The sequence below is a fragment of the Salmo salar genome, chromosome ssa09 (genome assembly GCF_905237065.1).
Source record: "Salmo salar chromosome ssa09, Ssal_v3.1, whole genome shotgun sequence".
NCBI lineage: Eukaryota > Metazoa > Chordata > Actinopteri > Salmoniformes > Salmonidae > Salmo > Salmo salar.
Window position 1 is genome coordinate 101171435 of NC_059450.1, and position 19240 is coordinate 101190674.

General features: G+C 43.8%; 1 protein-coding gene across 2 annotated transcripts in view; it reads left to right on the plus strand.

Annotated features, from left to right (window-relative positions):
• The window catches only part of LOC106612321 (vascular endothelial growth factor receptor 3), a 787633-nt gene that overhangs the window by 120981 nt on the left and 647412 nt on the right, over positions 1-19240 (plus strand). For both annotated transcript variants that reach the window (XM_045724268.1, XM_045724267.1), the window contains exon 2: positions 16922-17018. In XM_045724268.1, coding sequence (XP_045580224.1) covers positions 16922-17018 — 97 coding nt within the window. The remainder of the gene's footprint in view (positions 1-16921; positions 17019-19240) is intronic.

Sequence of the window (19240 nt, forward strand, 5' to 3'; positions counted from 1 at the left end):
GGTTCAGTGAGCACTTCCTATTGCTTCCACTAGATGTCGCCAGTCTTTTCACAGTGGTTTGAGCCTTATAGAGTCAAAACTCAGTGAATGAGACGAGTTGGAAATTGGTCACAGGGGATGGGCCATCACCATTATGACGCCGGCGGCCATGTCTGCCCCCACCTTTGGAAACGGTTTTAAAGGCCATGAAATCGTCCCCCTCGAATCTTATTGGCTCTCTTGGTGTTACAGGCCCTGAAGATTAATGTTTTACAACGTTTGACATGTTTGAACGAACCTACATGCGGGAGAATCGCATTTTATCCGGAACTTCAGCCCTGCGCTTGGAGAGAGCCATAGGACGCGCTACCAACATCAGGCTAATGGAACGTGAAGTATGGACTTTTTGACCGAAAATACATCTGTTGTGGACCTGGGATGCTTTCTGATGAAGACAACTAAAGGTAGGCGATTATTGACAATATTATACAAGATGAGATGTGACATGCGATTGTTTCCAAGATGGCGCCGAGCTCTGTATATTAGCTCATTTTCTGAGTATCGCATCTCCTTTTATCGCAAAGTTAATTTAAAATCTGGTATGACAGGTGTTCTCAAGAGATATTCATCTATAAATATTAGATTGACAATATAAATTTAAAAAATCGTTATAGGATAGTAATTTAGGGAAATGTAGCATTGTTTACCGGGACGCTTTTGAGGGGAAATTATTTAGTCAACCTCAGACAGAGATGTAAAATGCTGCTTTTATATATAAATATGACCTTTATTGAACAAAAGAATGCATGCATTGTATAACATGATGTCCTAGGGGTGCCATCTGATGAAGTTTGTAAAAGGTTAGTGCTGCATTTAGCTGTTTTTTGATTATATGTGATGCAAGTGGTTGGTCGGAAAATGGCTATGAAGCTGCTTTTTACGATGGACTCATCTAACATAATCTAATGATTTGCTTTTCCTGTAAAACCTTTTTGAAATCGGACGACGTGGGTCGATTCAGGAGAGGTGTATCTATAAAAAAAAAAATATATATTATTTATTTTTTATTTTTAATTATGATTTTTTTTTAATGCTAATTGGCGATATGATTTTTCGCTGGATTTTGATCCCGGTGACGGGATGAGACGCTGAAGAGGTACATCACAGCTCCATAGGTTTTATCACTTCCATCAGAGAATGTGATGCCCCACGGTTTCCCTTCCCAGCCAGCTGTTGTGAGGCTCCTGTGGAATTTCACCTCTCCAAGCTGCACATATTCTTTAAAAAGCTGGATGGCTTCTTCCCTGAGGCTTTCTGAGAGAGGTTGGTCCCAGGTTTCTTGGGTTAGTTTCCCACCCCCTCCCTCTTGGAATGCTTTTCGAACAAGAATTGCTTAGGTGTCTCAGTTCTCACCTCAGTTCTCACCTCCTCCTTGAGAAGATTTTTCCCAACTCTCATCTTCTTTTTCCTTTTTGAAAAGTTAACTGAGGTTAACATGTAGAGCTTGTCTTCATCCATTCGGTAGCCGATACCCAAGGCTTTGTTGTCTTCGTCCCTCATTTGATTTGGAAGAATTAAGGTTTTACTTTGTGCCTTTGATAGACCCTCCACCTCCATTCCTTGCCTCCCACTTTGCCCTGACCGGACCCATGGTTTGAGGAAAAACCCTCCAGCTTTCAAGATCTCTTCTACATTTGCTGTGATTTTGTCAAGTTCATCCAGGTCATTTTGGGAGGTTAAGAGGTCATCCACATAACTGTCCTCTTCAATGACTCTGCGCTCATCCTCCAAGTGAAGAAAGTTGGGCAGACATGCTGTTTCCCTCATAGCCAACTGAGCAATGCAACCAGCAGGTCTGTCCCCAATGTTGACTCTGGTTATTGCATATTCACTTATCTCTTCAACTGGGCTGTCCCTCCAGAGGAACCTGTGAAGATGCATCTCACGCTCCTCCAGCCATACAGAGTTGTACATCTTTTTGATGTCTCCTAGAGATGCATACGTCCCCTCTCTGAACCTCAGCAAGACAGCTCTTATAGGGTTGAGAACGTCTGGCCCCTTCAGAAGAAGATCATTCATACTCACGCCTTTGTATTTCTGGCTACTATTCCATACAATACGAACCGGCTTACGTACCACACTGGTCCATTCCACTCGTCCATGATTTTGTTGTTGAGTTTTATGGCTGCGCCTCGCTCTACCATTTCATGGATTTGGGTAGCATATGCGACTTTCCAGTCTGGCTCTCTGCTTAGTTGTTTTTCCATCCTTAAGAAACAAGCCTGGACTGCACTTTTGTTATTCGGGAGAGAGGCTGGATCTACCGTCCAAGGATACTTTGCATCCCAATGTGGAGCCGGTGTGTGAGCATCCCCCTTCTCGTAGGTGAGGCCTCCTTTAATGATCTCCAGTTCCCTCTCCTCTGCCAGGGTCATTTCTTTTCCTCCCGGTGGACAGTTTCCACATCGGCATCCTCCACATCTTGGCTCACATGCAGCTCCGATGCTGTCCCAGTGCCACCACTCAAGGAACTCACTGTTACTGGCAGCTGTAAATTTGGTCAGAGTCACATCCTCCTGCTGTAGCTGGGCTGTGTCAGTTGTTGGACTTGTGATTTCTTGATATTTGACAGCTGCTGTCCTCATGGAGTGAGCAAAGTGTGTTTTGGACTCATATAGTGCAACCTCCACTTCTTCAAATAAGTCGGGATGTGCTCCACCCACTGTTTTCCCCAATGGACCCTCCCACAAGACGAGGTCTCCCATGATTTTTACCCTCTGGGGAGCGAGTCTTCCCTCTCGGTGGCTAATGAGAATTTCGACCTCTTCTGGCCTTTCCAATTCTGTAAGTTTGACGTCTGGGAAGAATTTTTTCAACTTCTCAGGTTCAATTACTTGATGCACTCTGACGATTTCATCCAAGCCGTAGCAGACCATTTCATGAGCTCTCTCTGTCCCTTTAGGTGTCTTGACTCTGACTTTGAGGAGATACCTTAGTGTGTTCACTTTCATGGTCATACCACCTACCCCATGAACAACTAAAGTTATCTTCTCATGTCTTAACCTCAGTCTTTCAGCAGCCTTATGGGTAATGTAGTTTGTCTGAAGCAAGGTCAATTAAAGTCCCAATCTACTGCCCTGCGTTTGCCGTGACTTGCATCAACATCATGATGACAGGAAGTTCAGTGAGCCCATTCCTCTGCAGTAGCTCAGACTGGCCTGAAGCATTGAGTGTCACTGCGGTTTTGTTGGTGTTGGTGAAAGCCTTTCTGCATCGATCTGCCATTTCCTGGGAAAGTTCAGACAAGATCTTCTCTTGTTCCTCCGTTAGCTTGCTTTCACCTTTGCCGTGTCTTCCACTCTTTCTCTCTTCCCCTCCTTTGACTTCTCCTTTTGGGCAGAGGAAAAAATGGTGGTCTGGGGCACCACCTTCCCTTTTACAGTCTTTGTTTCTGCATAGGAAAGTGTCTCTGCAGTATCCATCTTCATCATGGCATCCGAGACATTTTCTGCATGCTCCCAGCTTTCTTAATACAGTTTTCTTTTCAGGTAGCTTAAGTCTTTTGAACTTTCTACAGAAGAAGATCTTGTTGTTGTGCCCACTATCACCACATACACCACATACCTCATCAAGCTCTTCTTTCCATGTGGTTTTTGTTGAGGCAATCTTTCTGTCATACTTCTTGTCCAAACAATCCGATTTTTCCACCTTCTCCTCAGTTCTGAGCTGTTCGAGTCTCTCCAGTATTCCTTCTTGACTTTTCAGGAACTTCAAGAGCATGACAAAGTGGTTGTCTGATGTGACATCGTTTCTGGGTTCAACCATGAACATAACCCAGTCTCTTTTAATGAAATCAGGCAACTTGCTTTCAATGGATCTAATTACCAGTGGGTTATTTATGGCTCCAGAGTTTCCTAACTCTGTGAGATCTGCTAGAGCCTTCTCCACTCACTGACTGTATGAGATCAATGACCTTTCTTGGTTGGTTCCCTTTCACATGTGGCATCTTCTCCAGCTCTTCCAGGATTTCCACAATGATGGTTGACTTGTTGCCATACCTGTTCTCCAGGACTCTGAACATGTCATCGGCAGTGGTGTAGGTTGAAAGTCTGAGGTCTTTTGAGATTTTGTCATCCACACTCTCCAGGAGTTTAATTTTCTTAACTTCAGTTGATCCGGATGGCTCTCCCTGCTTTTGCAGGCTTTCCCAGTCTTTCCTCCATCTGTGATATTCTCTCCTGCTTCCATTGAAGATAGGTAGAGAGATTGGCTTTATTCTCACTATTGGTGTGGATGTTGCCGGTTGGGGTAGTAGTTTCACTCCTGTGCCTCGCTCATTGGTCGTCCGTGCAGTGGCAAATTCAGGTCTCCTTAACTCAAGCCTGTAGTAGAATGCTCTTACGTCCTTGACTCTTCCATCTAATTCGTCCTTTAATTCTACAGGGATCCATCGCTCCCATGATGACATTGCTGAGATTGTCTCTTTTATCTTCTTGTCCAAGAGAGCGAGGTGCACTTCATAGCCCTCTAAATTGGCACTTTCCACTGGTACATAAGCCGCTTTATCATTGGCTTTTTCTGCTTCCAGGATTGCCACAAGAAGTTCACTCCTTCCATACCTCGACCACAGGTTTGTTTGAACAATGTCTCTTATTTCCACCAACTTTGTTTCACCTTCATTTACAGATCTATCAATGTCAGCCTCTTGCTGTTCATTAAGACCTGGTTCCTCATCCTCAGTCATGTCAGCCTCCAGTCCAATCCTGTAGTCATCGTTGGCATCGAGCATCTTTCTGAAACAATCTGAAAGCTTAGCGAATTCCTCCTTTAACTCCACTTGAAGCATGCTGCTTGCTCCTCTTGAAATTAAGTTGGCTTGTCTGGTGAAGCTGCTTTTTGCAGTGGTCCTCTCCTTTTTGAGCTGCTGGACCGACTTCCCCAGGACATCTTCCGCCATCTTGACTTCCTCTGCGTCAACAGCTTATTTCTGGATCTGAAGCCGTTTATCCTCAGGGCCAGGCCGCTCCGCGTGGTTTACAACTGTCAAGTCCTCCTCTTGTTCACCATCCAAAGGACACAGGGACAACTCAATTTTCCAACTCAATCTTTTTTATTTTTAGTTTGCCTTCAGTTGATTGGTCTGTCCAGTAATTTAGCCAGTAAAGTAGCCAATAAATTAGGTTGTAAACCTTTAAAGAGAGAACAAAAACTTACCATCTTAATTAAACATTTTAATGAACTTAAATTAGTTTAAACATTTAAATAACATTCTAACTAACTAAGATGAATTAACCATTTAAGCCTTTTACCATTGGCGTCTTTGGACTGAACCTGTGAGTGAACTTGGAGTTTTCCCTCTGAAGTTTGTTCTTCTGAATGACTGCCGCCCTCCATGCCTTCACAGGTGCTCCAAATCAGTGAAAATGATTGATCAGGTGACAAGCAGCCGGTTTGCTGCTGCTGGTGCACTCTGGGAAGTGGAGTTCTTTGACTCACTCCTGATATTCAGCTCAACAATTATGCTTGGGAATACTTGGGAACAGATTTCTTTAAATTAAAATCACTTGGAGCTGATGCCCTGGTGTTTTTACAGTCATGATCAACAATTACATTTTTTTCATACAAATAAAATAGAAACATTTGCTCAGAAGACTTTGGGGGCCCAAATAAAACCAGTTGCAGGCCACCAGTTGGGGAACCCTGCAATACACAGTAAAGTTGTGGCGCTCTCATGGCTGTCTCCAGGCTACTAGGAATACAGCCTTCCACTGAGATCAACTATAACTGACTCTAAACTACATCCTAACTACTACCTACTACTAACATATTGATTTAACACACAGTAAAGTTGTGGTGCTCTGTTCCCCAGGCGCAGATGATGTCGATTAAGGCAGCCCCCCTGCAATTCTCTGATTTCAGAGGGGTTCGGTTAAATGCAGAAGATCAAATATTATTGGTCACGTACACATACTTAGCAGATGTTATTGCGGGTGTAGTGAAATGCTTGTGTTCCTAGCTCCAACAGTGCAGTAGTATCTAACAATTCACAACAATACACACACATCTAAAAGTAAAATAATGGAATTAAGAAATATATAAATATTAGGATGAGTAATGTCTTAGTGGTATTGACTAAAATACAGTAGAATAGAATACAGTATATACATATGAGATGAGTAAAGCAGTATGTTAACATTAAAGTGACTAGTGATTCCATGTCTATGTATAGAGGGCAGCAGCCTCTAAGGTGCAGGGTTGAGTAATAGGGTGGTCGCCGGCTAGTGATGGATATTTAATAGTCTGATGGCCTTGAGATAGAATTTGTTTTTCAGTCTCTCAATCCCAGCTTTGATGCAGCTGTACTGACCTCGCCTTCTGGATGATAGCGGGGTGAACAGGCAGTGGCTCGGGTGGTTGATATCCTTGATGATCTTTTTAGCCTTCCTGTGACATCGGGTGCTGTAGGTGTCATGGAGGGGAGGCAGTGTGCACCTGATGATGCGTTGGGCAGACTGCACCACCCTCTGGAGAGCCTTGCCGTTGCGGGAGGTGATACAGCCCGACAGGATGCTCTGAATTGCGCATCTATAAAAGTTTGTGAGGGTCCTAGTGGCCAAACCGAATTTCTTCAGCCTTGAAGAGGCATTGTTGCACCTTCTTCACCGCACTGTCTGTGTGGGTAGACCATTTCAGATTGTCAGTGATGCGAACGCTGAGGAACTTCAAGCTTTCCACCTTCTCCACTGCGGTCCCGTCGGTGTGGATAGAGGCATGCTCCCTCTGCTGTTTCCTGAAGTCCACGATCAGCTCCTTCCTTTTGTTGAGGGATTGATTGATTGTTGAGGGTTATTTTCCTGGCACCACTCCGCCAGGGCCCTCACCTCCTCCCGATAGGCTGTCTCGTTGCTGTCTCGTCATTAGCCTACTACTGTTGTGTTGTCTGCAAACTTGATGATTTGATTTGGAGGTGAGTGGCCACGCAGTCATGGGTGAACAGGGAGAACAGGAAGGAGCTGAGCACGCACCCTTGTGGGTCCCCTGTATTGAGGATCAGTGAAGTGGAGGTATTGTTTCCTACCTTCACCACCTGGGGGTGGCTCGTCAGAAAGTCCAGGACCCAGTTGCACAGAGCGGGGTTCAGACCCAGGGCCTCGAGCTTAATGATGAGCTTGGAGGGTACTATGGTGTTGAAGGCTGAGCTGTAGTCAATGAACAGCATTCTTACATAGGTATTTCTCATGTCCAGATGGGATAGGGCAGTGTGCAGTGTGATGGCGATTGCATCGTCTGTGGATCTATTGGGGCGGTAGGTACATTTAAGTGGGCCTAGGGTGTCAAGTAAGGTAGAGGTGATATGATCCTTATCTAGCCTCTCAAAGCACTTCATAATAACAGAAGTGAGTGCTACAGGATGATAGTCATTTAGTTCAGTTACCTTTGCTTTTTTGGGTACAGGAACAATGGTTGGCATCTTGAAGCAAGTGGGGACAGCAGACTGGGATAGGGAGAGATTGAATATGTCTGTAAACACTCCACCAGCTGGTCTGCACATGCTCTGAGGACGCGGCTAGGGATGCCATCTGGCCCGGCAGCCTTGCGAGGGTTAACATGCTTAAATGTCTTACTCACATCGGCCACGGAGAAGGAGAGCCCACAGTCCTTGGGAGCGGCCGTTTGTATTCGACCATATTCCCAGTCACCTTGCCATGGTTAAATGTGGTGGTTCGAGCTTTTAGTTTTGTGTGAATGCTTCCATCTATCCACGGTTTCTGGTTTGGGTAGGTTTTTAATAATCACAGTGGAAACAACATTCCCTATACACTTCCCGATGACTCAGTCACCGTGTCCGTGTATATGTCAATGTTATTCTCAGAGGCTACCCCGGAACATATCCCAGCCCGCGTGATCAAAACAATCTTGAAGCATGGATTCCAATTGGTCAGACCAGCATTGAATAGTCCACAGCATGGGTACTTCATTTTTGAGTTTCTGCCTATAGGAGGGAGGAGCAAAATGAAGTTGTGATCTGATTTGCAGAAGGGAGGGGCGGGGGAGGGCCTGGTAGGCATTCCAGAAGGGGTAGTAGCAGTGGTCGAATGTTTTCTAGCGTGAGTACTACAGTCAATCTGTTGATAGAACTTCGGTAGCGTTTTCCTCAAATTTGCTTTGTTAAAATCCCCAGCTACAATAAATGCGTCCTCAGGATATGTGGTTTCCAGTTCGCACAAAGTCCAGTGTAGTTCCTTGAGGGCCGTCATGGTATTGGCTTGAGGGGGAATATACACGGCTGTGACTATAACCAAAGAGAATTCTCTCTGGAGGTAGTACGGTCGGCATTTGATTGTGAGGTATTCTAGTGAAAAAAGGACTTGAGTTCCTGTATGTTATAACAATCACAATTACCATGAGTAGTTAATCATGAAACATACACCGCCGCCTTTATTCCCATCTGCATGATGCACTGAGAACCCAGCTGGCTGTATGGACGAGGACAGTATATCTGGAGAGAGCCATGATTTTGTGAAACAGAGTATGTTACAGGCCCTGATGTCTCTCTGGAGGGAGATCTTCTTCCTGACCTCATCTACTTTATTGTCCAGAGACTGAACATTAGTTATTTCCGGCTGTATGTAATAACACACACAAAAAAAACATTCTTGTCTAATAATGTAAGAAATAACACACAAATAAATACAAAGTTGCTTAGGAGCTAGAAGCAGAGCTGCCATGTCAGCGTCATTTCAGTTGAATGTATTCAGTTGTACAACTGACTTGGTTTCCCCCTTTTCCCTACTTATTGCCTACTCCGTGCTAATAGGAGTACAGGCTGAGCTGCCACTGAGATAAACTCTAACTAACCCTAAACAACTCTAACTCTGTGGCTGAGCATAAAATATTTACATCACATGGCCATGTCTCTATTGTTGCTCCGTGGGCAGCAGGATGTGTGTGAGGAATGTGGTGTGTGTACAATGTCCTGGCCGTCAAGAAAACAACTGGATTGTCATTATCATGAAGTCCGTAAGTGATGTTTGTGAAATCATCCTAGTGCTGTTCTGTCAGCGCACCAAATAATTAATGTGGTTTTGATCTTATCTGTCTCTTATGTCACAGCCCCTCTAGTACGTGTCTGTGTCAGAGAGTCTTTATGAATCTCTCCACCTTTCTAAATACCTCAATTATGAAGGAGGAGAATGACTAAGATAAGTAGCTTGGGCTTTTCTGAAAATTGGCGGAGGACTAATAGCATTTTCCATGGGAAATTACCCTCAAATGGTGTGTCTGAAATGACATAGTCCCCCCCCCCCAAGTGGTTAGTAACAACCTCACAATTAAATTAAAATGCAAATCATTTTATAACATTTTTGACATGCATTTTTCTGGATTTTTGTTGTTGTTATTCTGTCTCTCACTGTTCAAATAAACCTACCATTAAAATGATAGACTGATCCTTTCTTTGTCAGTGGGCAAATGTACAAAATCAGCAGGGGATCAAATACTTTTTTCCCCCACTGTATATATTTGGACTTTTGTTACTTTCTCTGCATTCAGGCCCATGGGGGAGGGGTGTCTCTGGTCTTGTGGGGGAGGCAGGGGGGGGGGATTGGGGGAATCTAAGGGGGGGGGGCTCAGGGTGGGTGGGTGGGTGGCTGGGGGACTGATAGGCGATTTTGGTTGCTGGGTCGGAGGCATGCTTTCTTCAGTGTGGGGGTGGAGGGGTTAGGTGGGTAGGTGCGAAGCGAAGCGGGAGGGGGTGGTGGGGACATCTTTGTCTGCATTTGATGGTTTTGTACCTGTTACCCTTCTGGAAAAGAAACATGAGGATGGTGTGTACAGACATTATAGACAGTAGTTATATAGGATGGTGTGTATAGACAGTAGTTATATAGGATGGTGTGTATAGACAGTAGTTATATAGGATGGTGTGTATAGACAGTATAGAAAGTAGTTAATTATAGGATGGTGTGTATAGACAGTATAGACAGTAGTTATATAGGATGGTGTGTATCGACAGTATAGACAGTAGTTATATAGGATGGTGTGTATAGACAGTAGTTATATAGGATGGTGTGTATAGACAGTATAGACTGTAGTTATATTGGATGGTGTGTATAGACAGTAGTTAATTATAGGATGGTGTGTATAGACAGTATAGACAGTAGTTATATAGGATGGTGTGTATCGACAGTATAGACAGTAGTTATATAGGATGGTGTGTATAGACAGTAGTTATATAGGATGGTGTGTATAGACAGTATAGACTGTAGTTATATTGGATGGTGTGTATAGACAGTAGTTATATAGGATGGTGTGCATAGACAGTAGTTATATAGAATGGTGTGTATAGACAGTATAGACAGTAGTTATATAGGATGGTGTGTATAGACACTAGTTAAAAAGGATGGTGTGTATAGACAGTAGTTATATTGGATGGTGTGTATAGACAGTAGTTATATAGGATGGTGTGTATAGACAGTATAGACAGTAGTTATATTGGATGGTGTGTATAGACAGTAGTTGTATAGGATGGTGTGTATAGACAGTATAGACAGTAGTTTTATAGGATGATGTGTATAGACAGTATAGACAGTAGTTATATAGGATGGTGTGTATAGACAGTATAGACAGTAGTTATATAGGATGGTGTGTATAGACAGTAGTTATATAGGATGGTGTGTATAGACAGTATGGACAGTATATGAATAGATAAAGTGTGTACAGCAGTAGTTATACAGGATGAGCCATGACTACAATACAGTATATACATATAGTGGGTAAATAATTATGTAAAGATGATTAAAGTTACCACTTTTCTGTCTATGTACATAGGGCAGCAGCCTCTAAGGTGCAGGGTTGAGTAATAGGGTGGTCGCTGGCTAGTGATGGATATTTAATAGTCTGATGGCCTTGAGATAGAAGCTGTTTTTCAGTCTCTCGGTCCCAGCTTTGATGCAGCTGTACTGACCTCGCTTTCTGGATGATAGTGGGGTGAACAGGCCATGGCTCGGGTGGCTGAGCTCCTTGATGATCTTCAAATCTAATTTTATTTGTAACTTGCGTCGAATACGACAGGTGTAGAACTTACCGTGAAATTCTTACTTACAAGCCAACCACACAGTTAAGAAAATAGAGTTAAGAAAATATTTACTAAATAAATTAAAGTAAAACATTTTTTTACAATAAAATAACAATAACGAGGCTATATACAAGGGGTACCGGTACCGAATAAATGTGTGGGGGAACACGTTAGTCGAGGTAATTTGTACATGTAGGTAGGGGTGAAGTGACTATGCATAGATAATAAACAGCGAGTAGCAGCAGTGTAAAAACAAGGGGGGGGGGGTACCTTCCTGCGACACCAGGTGCTATAGATGTCCTGGAGGGCAGGTAGTTTGCTCCCGGTGATGCTTTGGGCAGACCTCACTACCCTCTGGAGAGCCCTGCTGTTGCGGACGGTGCAGCTGCCGTACCAGGCGGTGATACAGCCCGACAGGATGCTCTCAATGGTGCATCTGTAAACGTTTGTGAGGGTTTTAGGTGACAAGCCAAATTGCTTCAGCCTTTTGAGGTTGAAGAGGCGCTGTTGCGCCTAATTCACCATGCTGTCTGTGTGGGTGGACCATTTCAGTTTGTGCACACCGAGGAACCTGAAGCTATTGCCCCTCTCCACTGCGGCCCCGTCGATGGGATAGGAGAGAGAGCACGACCCTGTCTCCTGAAGACCCCGATCAGTTCCTTCATTTTGTTGACGTTGAGGAGGAGGAGGTTATCTGCCTGGCACCACTCCACCAGGGCCCTCACCGCCTCCCTATAGGCTGTCTCATTGCTGTCTCGTCATTAGCCTACTACTGTTGTGTCATCTACAAACTTGATGATTGAATTGGAGACGTGCTTGGCCACGCAGTCATGGGTGAACAGGGATTACAGGAGGGGGCTGAGCACGTACCCTTGAGGTACCCCAGTGTTGAGGATCAGTGAAGAGGAGATGTTGTTTCCTACCTTCACCACCTGGGGGCGGCCCGGCAGGAAGTCCAGGACCCAGTTGCACAGAGAGGGCTTCAGACCAAGTGACCCAGTTGGAGGGCACCATGGTGTTGAAAGCTGACAGACTCCACTACTGTATATAGGTAATAGTAAACCATTTAGGACAGACTCCACTACTAGGTCGCCAGGTGTACGCTATTTCAGGTGTACGGTGTTTTCTCCGACACATTGGTGCGGCTGGCTTCCGGGTTGGATGTGCGCTGTGTCAAGAAGCAGTGCGGCTTGGTTGGGTTGTGTTTCGGAGGACGCATGGGTCTCGACCTTCGCCTCTCCTGAGTCCGTACGGAAGTTGCCGCGATGAGACAAGACTGTGATATCACGAAATTGGGGAGAAAAAGGGGGTAAAAAAAAATAAAAATAAAAATATAACAATTCCTAATCATTTTAGAATAAGTCTGTTACGTAACAAAATGTGGAAAAAGTGAAGGGGTGTGAATACTTTCCGAATGCCCTGTGTGTGTACCTCTATATCTTTATATTTTACAGCCCTGAGCTAGCTACGTGTAATATAATCAAATCAAATCAAATGTATTTATATAGCCCTTCTTACATCAGCTGATATCACAAGGTGCTGTACAGAAACCCAGCCTAAAACCCCAAACAGCAAGCAATGCAGGTGTAGAAGCACGGTGGCTAGGAAAAACTCCCTAGAAAGGCCAAAACCTAGGAAAAAACCTAGAGAGGAACCAGGCTATGAGGGGTGGCCAGTCCTCTTCTGGCTGTGCTGGGTGGAGATTATAACAGCCCATGGCCTAGATGTTCAAATGTTCATAAATGACCAGCATTGTCAAATAATAATAATCATAGTAGTTGTCGAGGGTGCAACAAGTCAGTAACACAAGAGCAAGTGTCAGTTGGCTTTTTCATAGCCGATCTTTGAGAGTATCTCTACCGCTCCTGCTGTCTCTAGAGAGTTGAAAACAGCAGGTCTGGGACAGGTAGCACGTCCGGTGAATAGGTCAGGGTTCCAGCAGGTCTGGGACAACAGGTCTGGGACAGGTAGCACGTCCGGTGAACAGGTCAGGGTTCCATAGCTGCAGGCAGAACAGTTGGAACTGGGGCAGCAGCACGGCCAGGTGAACTGGGGACAGCAAGGAGTCATCAAGCCAGGTAGTCCTGAGGCATGGTCCTAGGGCTCTGGTCCTCCGAGAGAGAGAAAGAAAGAAAGAGAAAGAGGGAATTAGAGAGAGCATATTTAAATTCACAGAGGACACCGGAAAAGACAAGAGAAATACTCCAGATGTGACAAACTGACCCTAGCCCCCCGACACTAAACTACTGCAGCATAAATACTGGAGGCTGAGACAGGAGGGGTCAGGAGACACTGTGGCCCCATCCGATGAAACCCCCGGACAGGGCCAAACCAGTAGGATATAACCCCACCTACTTTGCCAAAGCACAGCCTCCACACCACTGGAGGGATATCTCCGACCACCAACATACCATCCCGGGACAAGGCCGAGTATCGCCCACAAAGATCTCCGCCACGGCACAGCCCAAGGGGCGGCGCCAACCCAGACAGGAAGACCACGTCAGTGACTCAACCCACTCAAGTGACGGCATGGAAGAACACCAGTAAGCCAGGGACTCAGCCCCCGTAATAGGGGTAGAGGCAGAGAATCCCAGTGGAAAGAGGGGAAACCGGCCAGGCAGAGACAGCAAGGGCGGTTCGTTGCTCCAGCCTTTCCGTTCACCTTCACACCCCTGGGCCAGACTACACTTAATCATAGGACCTACTGAAGAGATGTGTCTTCAGTAAAGACTTAAAGGTTGAGACTGAATCTGCGTCTCTCACATGGGTAGGCAGACTATTCCATAAAAATGGAGCTCTATAGGAGAAAGCCCTGCCTCCAGCTGTTTGCTTAGAAATTCCAGGAACAATTAGGAGGCCCGCGTCTTGTGACCGTAGCGTACGTGTAGGTATGTACGGCAGGACCAAATCGGAAAGATAGGTAGGAGCAAGCCCATGTAATGCTTTGTAGGTTAGCAGTAAAACCTTGAAATCAGCCCTTGCCTTAACAGGAAGCCAGTGTAGGGAGGCTAGCACTGGAGTAATATGATCACATTTTTGGGTTCTAGTCAGGATTCTAGCAGCCGTATTTAGCACTAACTGAAGTTTATTTAGTGCTTTATCCGGGTATCCGGAAAGTAGAGCATTGCAGTAGTCCAACCTAGAAGTAACAAAGGCATGGATTAATTTTTCTGCGTCATTTTTGGACAGAAAGTTTCTGATTTTTGCAATGTTACGTAGATGGAAAAAAGCTGTCCTTGAAACAGTCTTGATATGTTCTTCAAAAGAGAGATCAGGGTCCAGAGTAACGCCGAGGTCCTTCACAGTTTTATTTGAGACGACTGTACAACCATCCAGATTAATTGTCAGATTCAACAGAAGATCTCTTTGTTTCTTGGGACCTAGAACAAGCATCTCTGTTTTGTCCGAGTTTAAGAGTAGAAAGTTTGCAGCCATCCATTTCCTTATGTCTGAGACACAGGCTTCTAGCGAGGGCAATTTTGGGGCTTCACCATGTTTCATTGAAATGTACAGCTGTGTGTCATCCGCATAGCAGTGAAATTTAACATTATGTTTTCGAATGACATCCCCAAGAGGTAAAATATATAGTGAAAACAATAGTGGTCCTAAAACGGAACCTTGAGGAACACCGAAATGTACAGTTGATTTGTCAGAGGACAAACCATTCACAGAGACAAACTGATATATTTCCGACAGATAAGACCTAAACCAGGCCAGAACTTGTCCATGTAGACCAATTTGGGTTTCCAATCTTTCCAAAAGAATGTGGTGATCGATGGTATCAAAAGCAGCACTAAGATCTAGGAGCACGAGGACAGACGCAGAACCTCGGTCTGACGTCATTAAAAGGTCATTTACCACCTTCACAAGTGCAGTCTCAGTGCTATGATGGGGTCTAAAACCAGAATGAAGCGTTTCGTGTACATTGTTTGTCTTCAGGAAGGCAGTGAGTTGCTGCGCAACAGCTTTTTCTAACATTTTTGAGAGGAATGGAAGATTCGATATTGGCCGATAGTTTTTTAAATAATTTCTGGGTCAAGATTTGGCTTTTTCAAGAGAGGCTTTATTACTGCCACCTTTAGTGAGTTTGGTACACATCCGGTGGATAGAGAGCCGTTTATTATGTTCAACATAGGAGGGCCAAGCACAGAAAGCAGCTCTTTCAGTAGTTTAGTTGGAATAGGGTCCAGTATGCAGCTTGAAGGTTTAGAGGTCATGATTATTTTCATCATTGTGTCAAAAGATATAGTACTAAAACACTTTAGTGTCTCCCTTGATCCTAGGTGCTGGTAGGGTTGTGCAGACTCAGGACAACGGAGCTTTGGAGGAATACGCAGATTTAAAGAGGAGTCCGTAATTTGCTTTCTAATGATCATGATCTTTTCCTCAAAGAAGTTCATGAATTCATCATTGCTGAAGTGAGAGCCATCCTCTCCTGGGGAATGCTGCTTTTTAGTTAACATTGTGACAGTATCAAAAATAAATTTCGGATTGTTCTTATTTTCCTCAATTAAGTTGGAAAAATAGGATGATCGAGCAGCAGTGAGGGCTCTTCGATACTGCACGGTACTGTCTTTCCAAGCTAGTCGGAAGACTTCCAGTTTGGTGTGGCGCCATTTCCGTTCCAATTTTCTGGAAGCTTGCTTCAGAGTTTGTGTATTTTCTGTATACCAGGGAGCTAGTTTCTTATGACAAATGTTTTTAGTTTTTAGGGGTGCAACTGCATCTAGGGTATTGCGCAAGGTTAAATTGAGTTCCTCGGTTAGGTGGTTAACTGATTTTTGTCCTCTGACGTCCTTGGGTAGGCAGAGGGAGTCTGGAAGGGCATCAAGGAATCTTTGGGTTGTCTGAGAATTTATAGCATGACTTTTAATGCTTCTTGGTTGGGATCTGAGCAGATTATTTGTTGTGATTGCGAACGTAATAAAATGGTGGTCCGATAGTCCAGGATTATGAGAAAAAACATTAAGATCCACAACATTTATTCCATGGGACAAAACTAGGTCCAGAGTATGACTGTGGCAGTGAGTAGGTCCAGAGACATGTTGGACAAAACCCACTGAGTCGATGATGGCTCCGAAAGCCTTTTGGAGTGGGTCTGTGGACTTTTCCATGTGAATATTAAAGTCACCAAAAATTTGAATATTATCTGCGATGACTACAAGGTCCGATAGGAATTCAGGGAACTCAGTGAGGAACGCTGCATATGGCCCAGGAGGCCTGTAAAAAGTAGCTATAAAAAGTGATTGAGTAGGCTGCATAGATTTCATGACTAGAAGCTCAAAAGACGAAAACGTCGTTGTTGTTTTTTTGGGGTAAATTTAAATTTGCTATCATAAATGTTAGCAACACCTACGCCTTTGCGGGATGCGCGGGGGATATGGTCACTAGTGTAACCAGGGGGTGAGGCCTCATTTAACACAGTAAATTCATCAGGCTTAAGCCATGTTTCAGTCAGGCCAATCACATCAAGATTATGATCAGTGATTAGTTAATTGACTATAACTGCCTTTGAAGTGAGGGATCTAACATTAAGTAGTCCTATTTTGAGATGTGAGGTATCACAATCTCTTTCAATAATGGCAGGAATGGAGGAGGTCTTTATACTAGTGAGATTGCTAAAGCGAACACCGCCATCTTTAATTTTGCCCAACCTAGATCGAGGCACAGACATGAATAACATTTGACAGCTTTGGTTGGTACATCCTGTCGGGTTGAGTTCCTGTTCAGCGTGACACTAAGTGGGTTTGACAGAGTCTTTTTAAATCAATACACACTAATTGAGCTTTGTGGGAATCTGTTTCTCATCAAATCAGTGTTTTGAGTGTCAGCGTCCAATCATATGACTTTGTTTTGTTCCCTCAGGGTTGGTGATTGGCTATTCTATGACTCCGCCCACCCTTGACAGCCCCAAAGAAGAGCTTGTGATCCACGCAGATGAAACACTGTCCATTACATGCAGGTAGAGTACTGTGTCTCTGTCTCTCTGTCCATTACATGTAGGTAGAGTACTGTCTCTCTGTCCATTACATGTAGGTAGAGTACTGTCTCTCTGTCCATTACATGCAGGTAGAGTACTGTGTCTCTCTCTGTCCATTACATGTAGGTAGAGTACTGGGTCTCTGTCTCTCTGTCCATTACATGTAAGCTTAGATCATTTGTTAAAGCTGTGTAGTGTTCGGGCAAAATCCAAATTGTGCACCTCTTGGGGTCCAGAGGACCGAGTTTGGGAAACGCTCTCTTAACGCCATTGAAAATAGCATACTCCATTTTAAAAATTTCTTATACTATACATCTTTTCAGTGTTCAATTTAAACAACTTAATCCAAATAGAAAAGATAATGGACCTATATATATACACAGTTGAAGTCAGAAGTTTACATACCACTCCACAAATTTCTTATTAACAAACTATAGTTTTGGCAAGTTGGTTAGGACATGTACTTTGTGCGTGACTGTCACGGCTGTCGAAAGGAGCGGACCAAAGTGCAGTGTGGTTGTAGTTCCACATTTTATTTAATCCGTGAAACTTTGCAATACATAAATAACTGAATTGACAAAACAACAAACCGTGACGCATTGAGAAACAAACACTACTCAAAATATAATAACCCACAAAACCCAGGAAGAAAAACCCCTACTTAAATATGATCTCCAATTAGAGACAACAAGGACCAGCTGCCTCTAATTGGAGATCAACCCAAAAAACCCAACATAGAAATAGAAAAACTAGAACTTAAACATAGAAATACAAAACATAGAAAACACAAAACACCCCCGTCACGCCCTGACCTACTCTACCATAGAAAATAACCTCTTACTATGGTCAGGACGTGATAGTACCCCCCCCCAAAGGTGCAGACTCCGAATGCTCCTAAACAAAAACAAACAAAAACAAAAGGGAGGGTAGGGTGGGCAACTCCTGCTTATGGCGGCTCTAGTGCAGTCCACATAACCTTAACCTCTTACATCTAGACGTTCCGCTAGCGGAACACCTGCTGCAATATCCAATGATAGGCGTGGCGCGAATTACAAATTCCTCAAAAATACAAAAACTTCAATTTTTCAAACATATGACTATTTCACAGCATTTTAAAGATAAGACTCTCCTTTATCTAACCACACTGTCTGATTTCAAAAAGGCTTTACAACGAAAGCAAAACATTAGATTATGTCAGCAGAGTACCAAGCCAGAAATAATCAGACACCCATTTTTCAAGCTAGCATATAATGTCACAAAAACCCAGAAGACAGCTAAATGCAGCACTAACCTTTGATGATCTTCATCAGATGACAACCCTAGGACATTATGTTATACAATACATGCATGTTTTGTTCAATCAAGTTCATATTTATATCAAAAACCAGCTTTTTACATTAGCATGTGACGTTCAGAACTAGCATACCCCCCGCAAACTTCCGGCGAATTCACTAAGAATTGACTAAATTACTCACGATAAACGTTCACAAAAAGCATAACAATCATTTTAAGAATTATAGATACAGAACTCATCTATGCACTCGATATGTCCGATTTTAAAATAGCTTTTTGGTGAAAGCACATTTTGCAATATTATAAGTACATAGCCCAGGCATCACGGGCTAGCTATTTAGACACCCGGCAAGTTTAGCACTCACCAATATCAGGTTTACTATTATAAAAGTTTGATTACCTTTTGTTGTCTTCGTCAGAATGCACTCCCAGGACTACTACTTCAATAACAAATGTTGGTTTGGTCCAAAATAATCCATCGTTATATCCGAATAGCGGCGTTTTGTTCGTGCGTCCCAGACACTATCTGAAATGGTAAATCAGGGTCGCGCGCATGGCGCAATTCGTGACAAAAAAAATCTAAATATTCCATTACTGTACTTCGAAGCATGTCAACCGCTGTTTAAAATCCATTTTTATGCCATTTTTCTCGTAAAAAAGCGATAATATTCCGACCGGGAATCTCCTTTTAGCTAAACAGAGGAAAGTAAACAAAGCGGGCACGAGCCTGAGTCTCACAGTACTGTAACCAGCCACTACCCAAACGCGCTACTTTTTTTCAGCCAGAGCCTGCAAAGCCACGATTCAGCTTTTTACCGCCTTCTGAGACCCTATGGCAGCCGTAGGAAGTGTCACGGGACAGCTAAGATCCTCACTCTTCAATAAACAGAGACAAGAAGAACGACACCTTG